We start from the raw sequence: 17,322 nt of genomic DNA, 5'->3' as shown, positions 1-17,322 counted from the left end.
GGGGGCAAACACTTTTTCACACAGGGCCATGTAGCTTTGGATTTTTTTCTTCCTCATTAATAAAACCCTTCATTTAAAAACTGCATTTTGTGTTTACTTGTGTTATCTTTGACTAATGTTTAAATTTGTTTGATGATCTGAAACATTTAAGTGTGGAAAACATGCAAAAAAGTAAGAAATCAGGAAAGGGGCAAACACTTTTTCACACCACTGTATATTCATTCATTTATTTTCCGTAACTGCTTATGATGTTAGGAGTCTCGGGGGGCTGGAGCCTATCCCAGCTGACTTTGGGCAACAGGCGGGGTACACCCTGGACAGGTTGCCAGAGACATTCACACTCACACCTACAGGCAATTCAGAGTCACCAATTAACCTAACACGCATGTCTTTGGTGGGAGTAAGCCGGAGAAAACCCACGCTGATATGAGAACATACAAACTCCCCCACCCTGGGTTCGAAGGTGACAGTGCTAACCACTGCACCACCGTGCACCACAGAAACTCAGAATGGACAAACCCAACACTGGCTCTGGCATTTCTGTGTCGACCACTGAAGTCTGCAGCCACTCTGTGACAAGCAGATTCGGAAAAATACAGATTTTTTTTTTAATGTGAAACTGCTTTATTCAGTTTTTGCACTGGTTTTGTTCTGACCTCTGCGGATAATTTGTGCCCAGTCAAAACCTTTGAAATGTCTGGATCTTAAGTTACTAGAGAAAAAAGGTGAGCACACATAAGCATGTGGTGGGCAAGCTGCCCGTCTTGGTTCCTGATAAAAACCTCCTGAACAATAAACACTGAAGGATTTCTAATCAGGAGAAGTTTCAGCTGTTTGCAACTTGCAATCTCAAATCCTCAGTGTGCAATGCTACTATATCTCTCTAAATCTGACAAACTTAACTCAATTGGTGATAAGTAGTTTCCCTAATACATTGGACTTTTTTGTTTATGCATTTTGCCTTTGATGGACGGGACAGGTGAGTGTGGGGAGAGGGAGAGGGGGGGATGGCATGCAGCAGGGGGCCACAGGCTGGATTCGAACCCAGGCCGCTGCGGCAACAGCCTTGTACATGGGGCGCCTGCTCTACCACTAAGTCACCAGTGCCCCACAGTGGACTTTTTTATGCTATTCAAGGTGTTTGTTTGTGACCAGTAAAGATTAAATAAATCAATTTCAAGGCCCTAGTGAGGATCGAACTCACGACCCCTGGTTTACAAGACCAGTGCTCTAACCACTGAGCTATAGAGCCTTCGTTATGTGTCTCACATCAAGTATGATTATTGAGACTACACCTTGAACAGTCATGGGTGTGGGCCCTGACGAGATCAACCTGTTACAGGAGTGTCCTGAGCTTTGTTACACAGCACCAGCTGATTGAAGGCGGACACTGTTCACATGATGTGACTGCAGATCTAAATATAGATATCTTCAAACCATTTTCCTTTACCATCTTGAAGGAAACTACAGTGAGACAAGGGCGTTCATTTCAGGGCTCTTAGTCTCAGCTGCTCCTGGACATGCTTTTTTTTCAAAATGAAAGTCTATGAAGTAAACACCTACATCCTCAGAGGGAATAAACCTTGAGCTGATTGCCTCAGACAGTATAGAGATGTTGGAAAGCATTGGGAGATGGACTGTTTCAGAAGGGGGGCTTTTTTGTAGCTGAATTTCTTTGCCGGACCTGGAATAGAAGGCAGAGTATTTTGTTTGAGAGCTGAGCAGTAAGATAACATCCATAAGGGTTGGGCACATCTTTGTGTGCATGATACAAAATACAGAAATCATCATCATTGTCAGTAGCTAGAAGACTCATAAATATTGGTAACTGCCCTCCTATGTTAAAAAAAAAAAAAAAAAAAAAAAAAAAAGTTAATTTAATAGTTTCTGTTTTAACAAATTATTATTGCTTATTTGGTCAATGAAACTGCATGTTGCAGAGTCTATTTGTGTTACATCTCTGCACTTCACTTCACTTGCGATAAGAGCAACTCGTCTTCCTCGCTCAAGCCACAAAATAAAATGTACAGTATAATAGTGCTGCCATGATACTAGAATTTCTAACTTTCAATACTGTACCTTGAAAAATATCGACATCACAACACATTTAATACTGCAAGGAAAAAATCACATTAAGGATATAAGATTTTTAGTAAAAGATAAATATAACAAGGCCATAACATGACAACGACGACTTATCTTTGCTTGGTTAGTAGCAGAGAACAGCAGGATGACTGTAGTAAACAGTAACAATAACAGAGTGCGACAAAGTGCAGCTGGTACCGGTGTATCAATTCTGTGGAAAAAAAGTTTTCATACTGTATTGATGTGTGTTGATAAATTGATATTTTTGATAATACTACAGTATAAAGACTATAAAGTAATAATTTAGAAAGAGCCAGAAAGATTTCCTCAGGACTCAAAATAAACTGACCTGCAGGCTTCCAACAAGAGCAAAATTCAGATCAAAAACAATGATGATGCCTCTTTGGTAAGTCTTGATTAAAGATTCCTCCTGTTCTTCAAGAAAAATGCCGAAGCCAGTCCAGTTTCTGTCACTGTTACTGCTCCTTAGCATCTGTCATCCGGTGTCATCAAAGTACAATTTATATGTTTCTATTTACAACTTGCGATCCATGCAAATAAGTTAGATGAGAGGAAAGGGAAGTAGAGCACTGAAATTAGATGTTTTCTACAGGCAGGCAGGCAGGCAGGAAGGTGTTTTGGGGATTTCCAGTTCAGGCTGATTTTAATAACAGATGTTAAGTGACCTTGGATTACTGAGTGTCACTTGCTGTATCCTTTCAGTGAATTATAGCAACTAGTTACCAGAACTTGATTAATGTATAATAATCAAGCAGCGTTAGTGTTACTCTAATCAACTCAATCAGAGCTCCAAGATCTCTTTTTTTCCACTTCCCCGCAATTTAGTTCTTGCTCCTTCTTGTGTTGCCATTTGCTCTACTGTTGCCATTAGCAAGTATAGCAAAGGGTGAGTCATTCCTCCTTGTACTGGGTGAGAGGCCATTTGTGCATGCACCAGTCATTATCCATATACGGGTAGTCTTATGTCTTATTTTGGTGCTGCAGTGTTGCCAGGTGGTGATAGGAACTTGCAGCCGAGATTTGTTAATCAACTAATATCTCAGAAGTCAACTCTGTACTATGCCCTCTGTTCCCACTAACTTCCCACTGCTTTACGCTTTTTTGCAGGACTGAGCTGCGTTTGCAAAACTGGGTACCAAACTCTCATCACTGACAAGGCGTCCATCACTTGCCAGCAGTGTCCACCTGACAAACCTGTACGTGCAATCAGCCAAAGAGCATGTCTTTATTTGCTTTTCATCTCACATGATACTGTAGATACTGTATCTCACACTCCAATGTCTAATACCATTTGTCATAATGCTGACATGACAAGTTGTCTCTTTTTACAGGCAGTAACAAAAGGCGGGTTTGGGTGTATTCGCTGTCCAGGCAGTCTCACTGAAGACGGGGAGTGCCAGTGTGCACAAGGCAACATCCTGGGTGAGTCATATCGTCGAAATTTCCCTTAAGACAGCTGAATTCCACAAGTAACCTTGTATCAAGAGTGTATTGCAAAAAAAATGTATTTGCAAATGAACCTCTGGGCTTGTCAGGCTGAGAAATACAGAAAGAAGTTCAGCAAACATACTTGTGCAGACAATCTCTCTCAGAGACAGTCGACCTTTAGTTTATACACAGTTGCTCTTTGTTTATTCATAGCTCCTGTTTACTTCATTCTATCTGTATCTTTCTCAGCCATTATCTGCTGAAAACTGAGGTTTGAAGATTGAATCTCAGTCTCGCCTCTGAAACATTTAACACCTGCTGGGAACTGGCAGTTTAATGATTTTCAGGAGAAACAAAGAGGACGTAATATCACACTGTACACTCCATTAGGCAGTATAATATGAGACAGTGCATGTAATCACATTTCTATTACATTCACCAATGACTGCAACAAACTTATCACTTTAAAGGAAAATTTTTACCTTTACCTGAAAAACGTGCATGAATTACAAAAAGGAAATAAAGAAAAAGACGCGCTTCACTCACTCTGCCTGTTCCACTTTGATAGCAAGTGTCTCTGCTTCTCCTTTAACCCAGACAGCTTCTCACCACCTTTTCTTCCGCCTTTAACGGCTGAAATAATCAGGTGTCGTGTTAGGTTCCTAACCTACTCTACTTTAGGTCCCAGACCTAAAGACCTGGTGAGTCCCAGAACCAGTGCCTGGCACGTCTGCCAACCTATCTCAATAGGTGGAAAAGATTTTTCCTGCGCAGTCCTCAAAACTCACCAGAAAAGACAGCAAGGTGTTGACAGCCACCAAGTTCGTTGGAGCCCAACGGTGAAGGGAATCCCGGTTTTCCAGACGTCAGGCCCTCCTCTCAACCTTCCTTTGTGGGGGACTTTGAGGTGTAAGAACTTTGGCTCTTGCTGTGCGCACAGTCTTCACACCTTCTGTCCAGAATCCGCTCACAGATGAGGTCCCTTCGTGGTCGCCAATTTTGTGGTGGCAAAACAACTATTTAATGAACAGTTTAAAGAAAAAGTCTTCACATGTCCGCTGTCTTTCTTGAGTTTTAATAAGCATTCATGAATGGAGTCACACACATACTACCACATGAACAGTCACTCAGTGAGTGAGTGGCTAGATGTCCTCTAGCCCTGCTATCTTTATAGTTCCCATAACACATGCACATCAACGCTCAGGTGGTTTGACATACCTAAGACACAACATCTCTTGAGACTAACAAGGACACTTGGTGTCTGAGCTTCCCTGGCTGGTAACTTTGGTGTCTTCTCACTGCTGTCACAGTAGGGGTTAAATGAGCAACATACATCATAGCAATACCAAATACCAGAATTTTCCATCACATGTGCTTGCTGCAAATTTAACCCAATGTGGCAATAGCATAGATTATTTTGTATTTTATCTGTAAATGTCTTAATGTGGGCTGTTGTTTTTTTCAGTGGAGCGAGACGTCAATGGAAACCTTTTGGACGAGGCCAGGTGTGAAACATGTAATGGAAACTCCCCTGCTTCATCTGTACCAAACCTCAGTGGAGACAGGTACATATCACTACCATACAAACAGAAACACATATCCAGCTGATTTATACAGTTAACCTCTAGAATTTGACCAAGGCATCTTAGTTTATACCTTTTACATATTATATAATCTTGAAGAGTAAACTGATACAAATGCACTGATGCAATTATCTCAAGTGTCGGCACCCAAACAAAATCAGTCTGGACCATATTTGAGCCTTGTAATGAAGGTAACACAACCTGCTAAGTCTTAATTAGCCTATCAATATATGACTAATAGGTTCAAATGAGCATTCATTAATATGTTTTTCCACAAGGTGGCAACTCTGCCGTGGGCTATTTATGATTATTTGGTACTTTAACTTTGCAGCGATGGTGGTGAAACCAAAGAAATCTGTCCATGCACTATGAGAGACGTTTCTTATTTTGGTTTTGGAGTTCATAGGCAGCTTAGCTGGACTCGCTTGGAGACTCGCTTAGCTGTAAAATGAGAAAGTTTGCTGTGGTCCATGGGCATTGTTTATTTTTCAGCTCAACTGTTTCCAACATGGCGGCCGGGTCACAAACTCTCATTTTACAGGTAAACAGTACATTAAAATATGTTTCTGAAAACATCTGAGGAGAGAAAAAGGCAATGCTGTAACAGAATCTTGATTCCTATTTGATCAGTTTGACCACAGTTCACTCAGTAATTAACATGACTGACAACAGTGTCCGAGATTCCTTGGCTTTGATTGGCTGTTTTCATTCACCTACAGTAATGCCATTAGAGGAAACACAAGAGGGCAGAGAAACACAGACTGTTTCATGTACTACTGTGTGGATGTAGTGACCGTTTCAGCAAATAAAACAAAAAATCATTTTTTATAAAAGTTACCAGCGACAGCTTTAAGGGTCATTGAAACTGTAATACTGTGTACTATAATACCATGAAACTGTCTGTGAGATGGTTATCTCACTGTGAAAATCTCATACCGTTGCAACCCTACTTCCTGTCTTCATCCCTCTGTGCCTCTCACTGGCCCATGACCCTCATCATTACAAGGGCACAGTTTCTTTCTTCCATGACGTATTTTGTTTGTTCTAAGAAAAGGTGTCTGACTGCTCTCTTTGCACCACTAGTGTAGTGCTGTAGTGTGAAGAAAGGATGACTTGATTCCAGACTTTGTTTTACAGTATAAGGGTTGGAACAGTCTCCACAATTGTCTTTCAGGTGTGAGAGATGTCAGGCTACCTTCATGAACTCCTCCTGTGAGTGTACCCCTCCCAATGTCCTGGTGAGTTCTGCTGACCCTCTGCCCTCCTACAGACACTTCATACACACACTGTTCAGTTACTAACTCAGTGTATCATCAATGACTGGTATGTGATTTTCCAGGCAGGAGGTTTGTGTATCCCTCCAGGCAGCCTCTCCACCAATGTGAATCCCAGTGTCAGCTATGCTCAGCTGGTGAGTCTCTTACCATCTCTCACTTGCTCACATCATTTTTGTTTATTTGGCTGTGTTCTGATTTGTGTTTTCTGCTCTGTTCCCCTTGTAGAAATTCAGTGTCCAGTCTGCCTGGTTCGTCAAAAACCTGTACTCCTCGTCAGCAGCCTGCCTTGTAATTCCACATCTTACTCTGTTGCTATTGAAAATAATCTTTATTCTTGATCTGGCATTACAGGAGGCTAGTTCAGGTTCTAATTGCAGCTACATACCGCCACAAGTGATGTGCTCATTGTGACACAGGAGGATATTTGTTATTTCAGGATGTTGTGGTGTATCTGTAACTGTTGGTGTTCATGACAAATCACAGACATTCACTATAGCTATTGAAATTTTAACTGCAAATTGATGCAAAAATGTATCTAATAAATATGCACAAGTATTGTAAGTAATGACAGTTCAGACTATGATTTTTCTTAAACTTTGTTTCAGCTGCCATGCATTAACAAGTTGTGTGCTTACAGGTCTTCTCCAACCTGACAGCGTGTCAGGCTCTCGGGAACATGTGTGTGATGAACATGCACTCCTTCAGTGGCGTCTCCACTGATGCCTGCGGTCTCTTCAACATCGTCTTCAGATCTAGGGCTGCTATGAGCTCAACTCAAGACATCTCTTACTGGTAGTCAACACTGTCATGGCATATATGTATATATTGGGATTTCTTTGCAAACTTAGCAAGGCTTCATCAGCCTACACTGTAATTTAGTTGCACCCAGAGTGGACAGTAAGTGCTTTGGTTACTCTGTCTTCAGGAGAGGTAACCTGCCATGGCTTTACTACGGGGACGAGCCAGGACTGGCCAGTCGAGTGCTTCAAACCGAACCTGTTCCCATTGGGTTCAGTTTCCGAGGAAGAAACAAGGTGAGTGATAAACTTCCAGGGTATTTTGTGTCTCAGAATGGGCCTCTGGGGGATGACTATGCGCCACAGCTTGATTGGTCTGCGTACAGTAAAGGCAGTGAGTCTCTGTTACGTTATTTTACAGAAATGTATGCATTTTCCTGTTCTTTCAGACCATTCAATGAACAAAAATGTCTATATAGGTTAAGTAAACAAAGCCCTAAGTCTTTCATCATTCGGTAGAAAGATAAAAGTTCCTACTATGGATGGATTACTCAATACACCTACCAAGCACAGGCCCAGAGGCCCAAGTGCTAGGGCCCCCCAATGTGTTTTCATGGCACTTTGAACTCCACAAGCCGAGTGCCATCGAGTTTCATTATATTGGAGAGAAGGCAGACATCTCTACAGCTGATATCTCCAACACTCTGTTACTCACACCAAAATAATCTAGATTGATAAATGGCACTACAGGTAAGAGGAAAATATGTGTTTTTGATAGTGGGATGAACCGTCCCTTTAAGAGAGAGTGGCATGGGTTGGGAGGTCTGGACATTTTTCCTGACTTGCCCTTTTACACATGTAGCACACGGCAGGAGATTGTTAGGTCAGATGCATCCTCCCATTGGAAATACTCCCTTTAGTTTAGGCAAGGGGTGCATGAGGCAGGACATGACACAAAAAATATGCTGCGGTTGTAATTCACCACTTTTAAGATTGTCACCAGAAATAAAACAGCTTTTATTTTATGAGGAATCACAGAAAGTCCTCTCTCCTACTAATGGTAGCCTCACAGAGAAGGGTTCAGACCCAGTCAAAACAAAGCTGCTTAGCTGGCTTATCCAGCACCAGCTGCATGTTTGAAATAAAGCAGCTGTGGATGAGAGAGGAGTTGATGGCTGAAAGTCAAAAACGTTTGCACTGAGGTTTATGTTCTGCTTGATAAACACATTCAGAGAGGATTGGAATTGTGAATTTCCTTTAGCGCCGGCTAAAACGTCTTTGGAGGGGGCGCCAGAAATTCGTCTTTGCAGGACGAACCCTGACCTCAATCATCCTCCAGTTATCACAACAAAATCATAATTTCATGATTCTACAAATAGAGCAATAAACATTAAATGGTGCCAAAAATGTTCTCTTGATTTGACGTACTCTGTTTGTCTGACAGAACACTGACATCAAGCTGCTTGCTGCTGTCTACAATGTCAGAGGAGAGTTCCTCAGATGGGAACCACTAGGAGGAAGTAATCTCCAGGTAAGATTTCAAATGACTGATAATAAAATGAGATATTAAGTCTGAATACACTAAAGAATCGTAACTTATCATGAAATATACATGGAAGTGCTTGGTTTTCCTGAATAGTTTGGATGTAGGGCCAGATCCCACTTACTGTTGCCCACCACTGTTTTGCATGTGAACAACATAAACTTATCTTTTGCTACTTTTGATTGAATTAAGCAATTTTTATGTGGTTCATACAAAATATGAAATAAATACTCCACTCTTCCTCTCTTCTTCTCTTCTGCTCTTTAGCTTTGCCCAGAAACGACCACCAAACAGGCAGCTGCGTTCAGCTTTGGAACCGCTTACCAAGAAAGTGTGAGTTTTCTTTTTCATTTGCCTCAGAGACAGTGCACAAACTCTTTTGCAATGCCCAGTTGTATTAGAGGCTGTGTGTGTGTTTGCAGTGTGATCTCTCAGTTAAAGAGCTGTTGGATACCCATCCAGAGCCGCTGTTCTATGATGTGTTTATGGATCTTGGTGGAGAAGAGAACAAAAAACTTCTCCCTCTGCCTACACTCGTCTACAACCAGCAATACAACGGACGCTTCATCAACCAAGGTGGGATTTTATTTTTTAGAGAGTGTGGGTGTGGGTGTGTGTATGAGGTGTTTTAATGTATTTTGTCTTTGCAGAGAGCATGAAGAACTGGTACCTGTCTCGACGTATGTTTGTTGTCGACACACTGAGCGGAAGAGAGAAGAGCACCGGCTCCCAGCCCAAAGTCATCCGTGTAGCCAGCAGTGTCAAAATAAGGTGGGCAATCAGTGTGTACACTGCCATTACAAAAAAGAAAGGACTTTTTCTGGACCTGGGTTGGGAACCGGAGGGTCGCCCATTCAAGTCCCCGCCCGAACCAAAATATGGAGCGTGGACTGGTAGCTGGAGAGGTGCCAGTTCACCTCCTGGGCACTGCCGAGGTGCCCTTGAGCAAGGCACCAAACCCCCCAACCGCTCGGAGCGCCTGTCATGGACAGCCCCACTCTGACATCTCTCCACTTAGTGCATGTATAGGTCCTGTTTGTGCATATGTGTGTTCGGACCTGTGTGTAATTGACAACAGAGTGAAAAAAATAAATAATAATAATAAAGTATATAAAAATTAAATTTATATATTTATTTAAATAAATAAATAAAAGAAAGTAAAAGCTTGTATTTGGTACTGCATTGGGAAGCGGTGCTGTTTTTGATCAAATGTGTGTTTTGCAGGTTCCAGCTGGTTCCACGAACCCAGGAAGGACATGTATTTCCCCCTCTGATGACCGTGACCTACAGAGACGTCCCCATCATGGATATAAAAACACAAACTGTGACTGTGAGTAGAAACACACACACACACACACACACACACACACACACACACACACACACATATATACAGCTGATGCTTTTGATCTCAAAAATTAAGTTGCAGTATGACTTTTTCTTAGTAGGCCTCCTGTTAAAGTCAAAATGGCGATATGAGTTGCTGTCTTCATTTATGTCAAAAACAAAGTTTAGTTGGTAAATGTGTTGATGCAATTTATCTGTTTCTAGACAACGTTTGCTGTGGAGTATGAGATGGATCAAAAGGAGGCTCGCATGAAGACAGATGTGAGTAGAAGATATAATAAAATGTTTATTGTTAAAGCTTGTGTAGGCAGGTGGTCTGGTCTGAGAGAACAGTAGACTTCTGCACCTCCAGTTAGGGATGGGAATCATAAACGGGTTTGAGTTTAGAACCAGTGCGAACTTGCCTGATGCATTGGAATCGTATGCCTTCGAGGTTATCAGCTCCCTTTATCGATGCCCGCATGTTTTGCTGACTGCAACATTGACGTCAAACTCGTGTCTGTGCTGCTGGAAACAGAGTCTTAACAGAGAGGAAGAATGGATCCAAAATGTGGCTCAATGTCACAATAAAGATGATAACAGTGCTGCTTGTAATGTCTGTAAAATTATTTTTTTCACATAAGGATGTAAACACCTGCAATACGCTGAAACATCTTTCTCTGCAACGTGGCCTTATATTCCAGGAATCCCATGTATGAGATGCTGTACGCTACACTGTGTATAGACTCAGAGATAATAAAACAGTTGTGTTGACGCTGAAAAACGGTGTGGGCCTACGCTTTTTCAATACAGAAAATTGATCAGGAATTAAAAAGGGAATCGATAAAGAATTGGACAGATAAGCAGAATCGATAATGGCATTGGTATCAATAAAATGTAATCAGTTCCCATCCCTACCTCCGCTTGACTCAAGCTTGTGAAAGGAGTTAGAGGCTCAACAGGCCATTTTCAGAGAGGGCAGCTGTCAGTCATGTCAGTCACTGCTCGTGACACGCAGTCAAACTGTCAAACTAGGCAGCACTTCTCATGATTAGAATATTTTCTGTCTCAGATGTTTTCAGAAATATATTTCCGTGTACTGAGGCGGCACGCTGGTGTAGTGGTTAGCACTGTCGCCTCACAGGAAGAGGAACCCGTGTCAGCATGGGTTTTCTCCAGGTACTCCAGCTTCCTCCCACAGTCCAAAGACAAGCAGGTTAATTGGTGACTCTAAATTGCCCGTAGGTGTGAATGTGAGTGTGAATGGTTGTCTGTCTCTATGTGTCAGCCCTGTGACAGTCTGGTGACCTGTCCAAGGTGTCAGCTGGGATAGGCTCCAGCCCCCCTGCAACCCTCAAGAGGATAAGCGGTTACGGAAAACGGATGGATGGATTTTAGTGTACTGGTTAGATGTAAAATGAGAAAGTTTGTGACCTCAACTATCATGTTGAAAACAGTCGAGCAAAAAAAAAAAGCAGCAGCCAGAGCAAATTTTCTTATTTTACAGCTAAACAGTACACTAAAATATGTGTCTGAAAACTTCTTAGGTTAAAAATAGACAATGCAGTAACAGGAGCTTGATTCATTTTTGATCACAGCTGCCTAGGTTGACAGTTTGACCGCAGTTAACGAGCAGTGATTGACAGCTGTGTTAGAGATTTTTTGTGATTCTTGCTAGCTGCCATTAGGAGCACGATGAGGAGGCAGAGGAGTGTGATTTTTTCCCACAGATTATCTGCGTCATGTACTTCTGTTAGGATATAGTAACTTCTTCTTATGTTTGCCAAAAAAAAAGTTACCTACTGCAGCTTTAAATGGTTTAATGTGACAGATAAAGGAGATGTTCTTTATGCTTTTCAGTGTTAATGTCACAGCCCACAGCGCTGCAGTATCACCTGTGGCTCTGATATGTTTGTGTGCACAGACTGCTCTAGGTGTGATGGGTGGTGTGGCTGTCCTCTACTCTCTGCTGAAGACAGTCAGCTGGAAGAGGAGAATCGCCTCTCCGCTCGTCGATGTGGCGGTACTGCATCTTTAACATGTCATAAGTCATGTCAGTCCATACGCTGTAGTCATGCTTGTGAGTAACTTTGGTCTCTCCCTCCTCTCACCGTCTGTCCCAGACTATGCTGAAGTTTTTGTTGTTTTATGCCGGAGATCTGGCCAATGTTTTTTTCGCTGTCACCGTGGGAACTGGACTTTACTGGCTCATCTTTTACAAGGTTAGTCTCATTCCTCTGGGACTTTGTTTTATATGATTTCTGGTTTTCCCACTTGAGTGGTGATTAACGTTTGGTCCAGTATCTAAATTCTGGAGCTGTTTCCTTTGAGCCCTTTTTTAAAACTTTACTTCTTTCTTCTATGCTTCTCTTGCCCTTGCATGGACTTATGTGTTTTCCTCTCTGCACTCTTTAGACGTTAAAGGCAAGTCTCTTCCTCCTTTACTTTATTTGCCTGATTTTTATTTATTTATTTTTTTTGTTCAAATGCATAGATTTGAGTGGGATTATTATTGGCTGCTTCCTGTGATTAATTTGTGTATGTATCCATTTAGGCCCAACAGTTTGTATCAGTGCTGTTACCGCTGCCTGCTCAGGAGGAGCAGTTTGTGACATATATTGGTTGCGCCTTCACTCTCAAGGTTAGAAACCAACTGAGCGGATGAAAAGAATGAGCAGTATTGTTTTTGAAAGCTAAATGGTGTGCTAACAGGAATATTGAAAAAGTGTTTTGTGTATTTTTACCCAGGCTATCCAGTTTCTGCACAAGCTGATCCTTCAGGTGACAGTTGATGTGTTCTTTATTGACTGGGAGAGGCCGAGGAGCAAAACTAGCAGAACTGTACAAGGTACAGACAGATTTATGTTTATACTTGGCAGTCACAATAAGAAGTAATTATGCGGCTGTTTTATTCAATTCACACACACACACACACACACACACACACACACACACACACACACACACTTTTCAACAGATGGCACCCGCCTGTCACTCACAGCACCCACGCGAGAGACCAAAACGGCTTTTTGTACCAGGCTGTAAACATGTTTATTTCTGCTCTAAAGTTGGGCATTTTAACATGGGTTTGTAAGAGGATTGAATCGCTTTTGGAGCCAGCCTTGAGTGGCCATTAGAGGAACTGCAGTTTTTGACACTTCAGTGTTAAACTGGGTTGATATCTGTCACCGTAAAGGCTGTAGTATTTTATTCACGTCATTTTCATAGTCGCCAAACCATTCAGTGAGCCCTGTTTCTACACTTTCTAATCCATATTTTCCTTTCATTTGTGCCCTGTCTGTATGTATAAATATATATACAGTATATTCACATGTATATTTGCTGCTGTTTCAGCCACTGGTGAGCTGAAACGTGACCCCTCCCCAGTCAGCATCTGGAGGACCTACTTTGTGGCCAATGAATGGAACGAGATTCAGACCATCCGCAAGATCAGCCCAACTTTTCAGATCATGGCTGTGCTCTTCTTTCTTGAGGTACATGTTACACCAAGACATACACTCTGTTCTTCTTTTGCAGCTTGTGTTATGTCCCTTTTCCTCATTGCTGACCTGTCACCCTGTACTGTTCAGGTGCTGGGTTTCTCTAACCTGGCCCTGAGGGACCCCTGGCCAACTTTACAGCGCTCCTCACAGGCGTACACCCCTTCATACAGCCTGATGCTGCGCTATGGTCTGGCAGCCACGCTGTGGCTCTGCATTGGACTTCTGCAGGTAAAACTGCCACTACTCATGCTTATCTCTCCTTCCCTCTCTTCTGTTTGAGCTCTCTCCTCTTCCTGGCTTTCTTACGAAATGAAGGAACTACTGCATACAGTACGAGTGTTTAGAGCTCCTTTAACAGATAATCACTTATCTCGACAGGTGATTTTCTTCACTGTGTTTCATGATCACTTTGTGGAGGATAAAATCCGTCAGTTTGTAGATCTCTGCTCCATCAGTAATGTAAGTAGCAATGTTTATATTATATTCAAATAATTTATCTGCCTGGAGTATTTTACTAAAGTGTACTTTGTCCGTGTTTCTATTTAGATTTCTGTGCTGCTATTATCTCACCGTTGTTTCGGCTACTACATCCATGGGCGTTCAGTACACGGACATGCAGATACAAACATGGAGGAAATGAACAACAACCTGAACAGAGAATCTGTATGTACACCAACAGATCACATTACAGTGTTAGTACTTGTGACACATTTACGACTTTGTTGATTTCACATTATAGTCATCCTCTTTCTTTCTTCCTCGCTGTCGTTTTCTGTCACAAGGAGTCCCTGTGTGGTCAGAGAGGATTACTCCCCAACACAGAGATCCAGACCTTTCAGGTGTCTCTCAACAGCCACCTGCGGGCACAGTATGACAGGATACGGGAGCAGATCGGCAGGGTCTGTGCTTTCTCTGTTGTGTTTGTAACTCATCTATAAACTGTCAAGCCAAGAGAAAAATTATTCTCCATTTTTAATTTAAATGTTTGCCTGTCTCCTGCACTACAGAGGCACGGGCCGTCGCGGCTGGTGGACGCAAGCTTGGCTAACCACTTTGAGCAGAGGGCCAGAGGCTACCAGACCATGAACCACTTCCTGGGATCCATTATAGACCATGTTAGTATAAAAGCACATATATCAACTCACACAAGCACGCTGAACCTGGCACAGTTTTATTGTGTATAGCTTCTTTGCATATGAAGTCATACTTTGGTGCGCTGTCCATTATGGCTGTTCCAATCGATCAGATTGGGAAAACATCTACTGCTCGTCTGTCCGTCCTGGAAGAGGGATTCCTCCTCAGTTGCTCTTTCTGAGGTTTCCACCATTTTTTTTCCCCCGTTAAAGGTTTTTTGGGGGGGAGTTTTTCCTTATCCACTGTGAGGGTCCAAAGGACAGAGGGATGTCGTATGCTGTAAAGCCCTCTGAGGCTAATTGTTATTTGTGATATTGGGCTTTATAAATAAAATTGAATTGAATTGAATTGAATTGAAATTTAAATTGAACTAGTGACACTTAAAGTCCTAAAAATAGTAGGACTAAAAGAGAGAGATGAGTGACCTCCAGCTACTGTGCCACAGTATAGCTCGTCAGTGTGCTTTTGTTTTGGTTTGGATGGGGAACTGTCAACAAAACAAATTCACTTATTCATTCATTTTGAATAAATTAAGCACAGATACTTCCCAAAAATACTTAAGTACTTTAACGAAACGTTATTACTCTGTTACAATACACCACTGACTTTAGCTAGTAACGTAAGCCTGATGGTGGTGCATCCGTGTATAGAGCTGGAATATAAAAGAAAGTTATACTCACGGGCTGCATGGTGGTGTAGTAATGTCGCCTCACAGCAGAGGGTTCCTGGTCAGTGTGGGTTTTCTCTGGGTACTCTGGCGCGCGCCCCCCCAGTCCAAAGACATTCAGGTTCACTGGTGACTCTAAATTGGATGAAATGAAGGTGTGACTGTGAGCGTGAATGGTTGACTCTGCCTGCGACCCTCAACAGGATAAGAGGTTACGGAAAATTAATGAATGAAAATTTGCTCACCCAACACGAAAAAGGCAGCAGTCATTTCAGTCCACACCAGGCAAAGTTGTAGGAAAAAGTCTAGTTCCAGTTCATGCAGTAAATGGATTCATCACATCCTGCCCTCCGTCTGAATATAGCACATCATAATTGTCAAGTGATTGCAAACAAGCTATGCATTTATTTGTTAGATTGTAAAGTATATGTATATGATTTGTTTTGTTTGACCTGACCTGTTTTGCACAGACGAGTTGCTCTGCCTCTGATGTTGCGTTATTTACCTCAGGGACATCCAGACATGGACTATATAGTGAAGGACAAGCTGATCTTTGAGAGGGTCATAGGGATGGAGTTCCTTGAACCCTCTGAAAAAAGCATCCTTTACAACGGTAATGACATGCTGTCCCAGACAGGCTGCACATCTCTGTTTGTATATAGTAAATACAGTATATGCGTGTGTGTGTGTGTGTGTGTGTGTATAACATCTGTTTGCTTTCCTCACTGCAGATGAGGCCCACTCCTTCAGTGATGTGCTATTTTATGGAAACGAGGCCACACTACTGATCTTTGACACTTTGTTCTTCTGTATCGTCGACCTCGGATCTCAGAGCTTTGTACTCGCAGCCGTGCTTACATACGTACAGCAGATGGTCAGTATTTGGTGTGTATACAGTATTTTGCTTTCACTGTGCTATATAGAAACATACATTAACTTCCATCTCATTCATTACAGATATTTCGCTTGATCCGTAACACTCTTGGGAGGAAGAACCTCGTCAACAAGACTCTGGTGGATGAGAGATTTCTGATATAAAGTTCCTTGCTAAGTAGTTGGTGATGTCAGTGTTGTTTGGTGGCATTGCTCTCAAAATGTTTACTGTTCACAGCTTGTGCAGCCTTTTTTTGTACTTTTCTTTACACATACAGTATTTTCACGACTGTTTCATGATGTAAATATCATAATTTTTCTAAAGATTTTGATGTTTTTATTGATTAAAATGTTTTGATATGAAGACAGCCTTGTTTTGAGTTCACTTCAAGATGTCTTTTGAGTTTCCTGAAATTTATATGATGATATAAGAAAAGTTTTATGCAGATAGGTGTGCAATATATACTGTGGGATTATACATAGATTATATATATTTGTCAACCAGCAGAGGCTTTTAAATATATCCCTTTAACATGTCCGGGTATATTAGGTCATTGCGGACAACATTGCAAAACACTTTTTTATGGCAGCATTTGATTTTTATATGGCTCTTGCATTTTTTCTTTCATGTTTTATGGGTTAGTCATCCAACAGACATCCCTGTCAGTTTCTTTACGCAGAAACAATTACTGATTTGTAATGTGGAAACTTCTTTATGTGGTGTTTTTACCAGTTTTAATCACCTGATCTGTTCCTTATGGTGAGGAAGAGACTTCTCAGATTCAGATTCAGATTCAGAATACTTTATTAATCCCCGGGGGGAAATTGTTTTTGTTCCAATGCTCCGTGCAAAGTAGAAATAGAAATACAGCATGAATGGAAACAAGAGATAAAGATGAAGATATAAATAAAATACTAAAATAGACAATGAAATAAGTAAAATAAATATTAAAGTAGACATTAAAATAAAATAAAATAAATTAAAATATTAAAGTAGACATTAGAATAAAATAGAATAAAATAGAATATTAAAGTAGACATTAACATAAATAAAATATTACAGTAGACAATAAAGTAAAATAAATAATAAAAACAGTAAAGTAGACAATCTGAAATATATACAATATACAATGAAATGGTTGTAG

At 41.4% G+C, this 17,322-nt stretch overlaps 2 protein-coding genes and 1 non-coding gene across 3 annotated transcripts in view; 1 reads left to right on the top strand and 2 right to left on the bottom strand.

Moving 5' to 3' along the window:
- The window catches only part of rbm12ba (RNA binding motif protein 12Ba), an 11,542-nt gene extending 8,983 nt beyond the window's left edge, over positions 1 to 2,559 (bottom strand). Inside the window, exon 1 of the mRNA XM_050046874.1 lies at positions 2,435 to 2,559. The gene's annotated coding sequence lies outside the window, so the exon portion shown is untranslated. The remainder of the gene's footprint in view (positions 1 to 2,434) is intronic.
- Positions 1 to 16,535, top strand: part of tmem67 (transmembrane protein 67) — a 19,073-nt gene extending 2,538 nt beyond the window's left edge. The window contains exons 2-28 of the mRNA XM_050046867.1: positions 3,214 to 3,302; positions 3,438 to 3,528; positions 5,000 to 5,099; positions 6,292 to 6,355; positions 6,457 to 6,528; positions 6,620 to 6,682; positions 7,032 to 7,186; positions 7,320 to 7,428; positions 8,576 to 8,662; positions 8,942 to 9,007; positions 9,097 to 9,250; positions 9,325 to 9,445; positions 9,899 to 10,004; positions 10,226 to 10,282; positions 11,925 to 12,023; positions 12,124 to 12,222; positions 12,555 to 12,641; positions 12,749 to 12,848; positions 13,355 to 13,494; positions 13,591 to 13,731; positions 13,882 to 13,962; positions 14,050 to 14,166; positions 14,286 to 14,402; positions 14,511 to 14,618; positions 15,815 to 15,917; positions 16,036 to 16,178; positions 16,262 to 16,535. Coding sequence (XP_049902824.1) covers positions 3,214 to 3,302; positions 3,438 to 3,528; positions 5,000 to 5,099; positions 6,292 to 6,355; positions 6,457 to 6,528; positions 6,620 to 6,682; positions 7,032 to 7,186; positions 7,320 to 7,428; positions 8,576 to 8,662; positions 8,942 to 9,007; positions 9,097 to 9,250; positions 9,325 to 9,445; positions 9,899 to 10,004; positions 10,226 to 10,282; positions 11,925 to 12,023; positions 12,124 to 12,222; positions 12,555 to 12,641; positions 12,749 to 12,848; positions 13,355 to 13,494; positions 13,591 to 13,731; positions 13,882 to 13,962; positions 14,050 to 14,166; positions 14,286 to 14,402; positions 14,511 to 14,618; positions 15,815 to 15,917; positions 16,036 to 16,178; positions 16,262 to 16,342 — 2,750 coding nt within the window. The 3' untranslated portion in view covers positions 16,343 to 16,535. The remainder of the gene's footprint in view (positions 1 to 3,213; positions 3,303 to 3,437; positions 3,529 to 4,999; positions 5,100 to 6,291; positions 6,356 to 6,456; positions 6,529 to 6,619; positions 6,683 to 7,031; positions 7,187 to 7,319; positions 7,429 to 8,575; positions 8,663 to 8,941; positions 9,008 to 9,096; positions 9,251 to 9,324; positions 9,446 to 9,898; positions 10,005 to 10,225; positions 10,283 to 11,924; positions 12,024 to 12,123; positions 12,223 to 12,554; positions 12,642 to 12,748; positions 12,849 to 13,354; positions 13,495 to 13,590; positions 13,732 to 13,881; positions 13,963 to 14,049; positions 14,167 to 14,285; positions 14,403 to 14,510; positions 14,619 to 15,814; positions 15,918 to 16,035; positions 16,179 to 16,261) is intronic.
- On the bottom strand, positions 1,180 to 1,252 carry trnat-ugu (transfer RNA threonine (anticodon UGU)). Its single transcript has one exon. It is a non-coding gene; the product is annotated as a tRNA-Thr (tRNA).
- Positions 16,536 to 17,322: the final 787 nt, after the last annotated feature.

Source organism: Epinephelus moara, chromosome 6 (genome assembly GCF_006386435.1).
Source record: "Epinephelus moara isolate mb chromosome 6, YSFRI_EMoa_1.0, whole genome shotgun sequence".
In the NCBI taxonomy this organism is placed as follows: domain Eukaryota; kingdom Metazoa; phylum Chordata; class Actinopteri; order Perciformes; family Serranidae; genus Epinephelus; species Epinephelus moara.
This window is presented reverse-complemented; position numbering and strand designations above follow the sequence as displayed.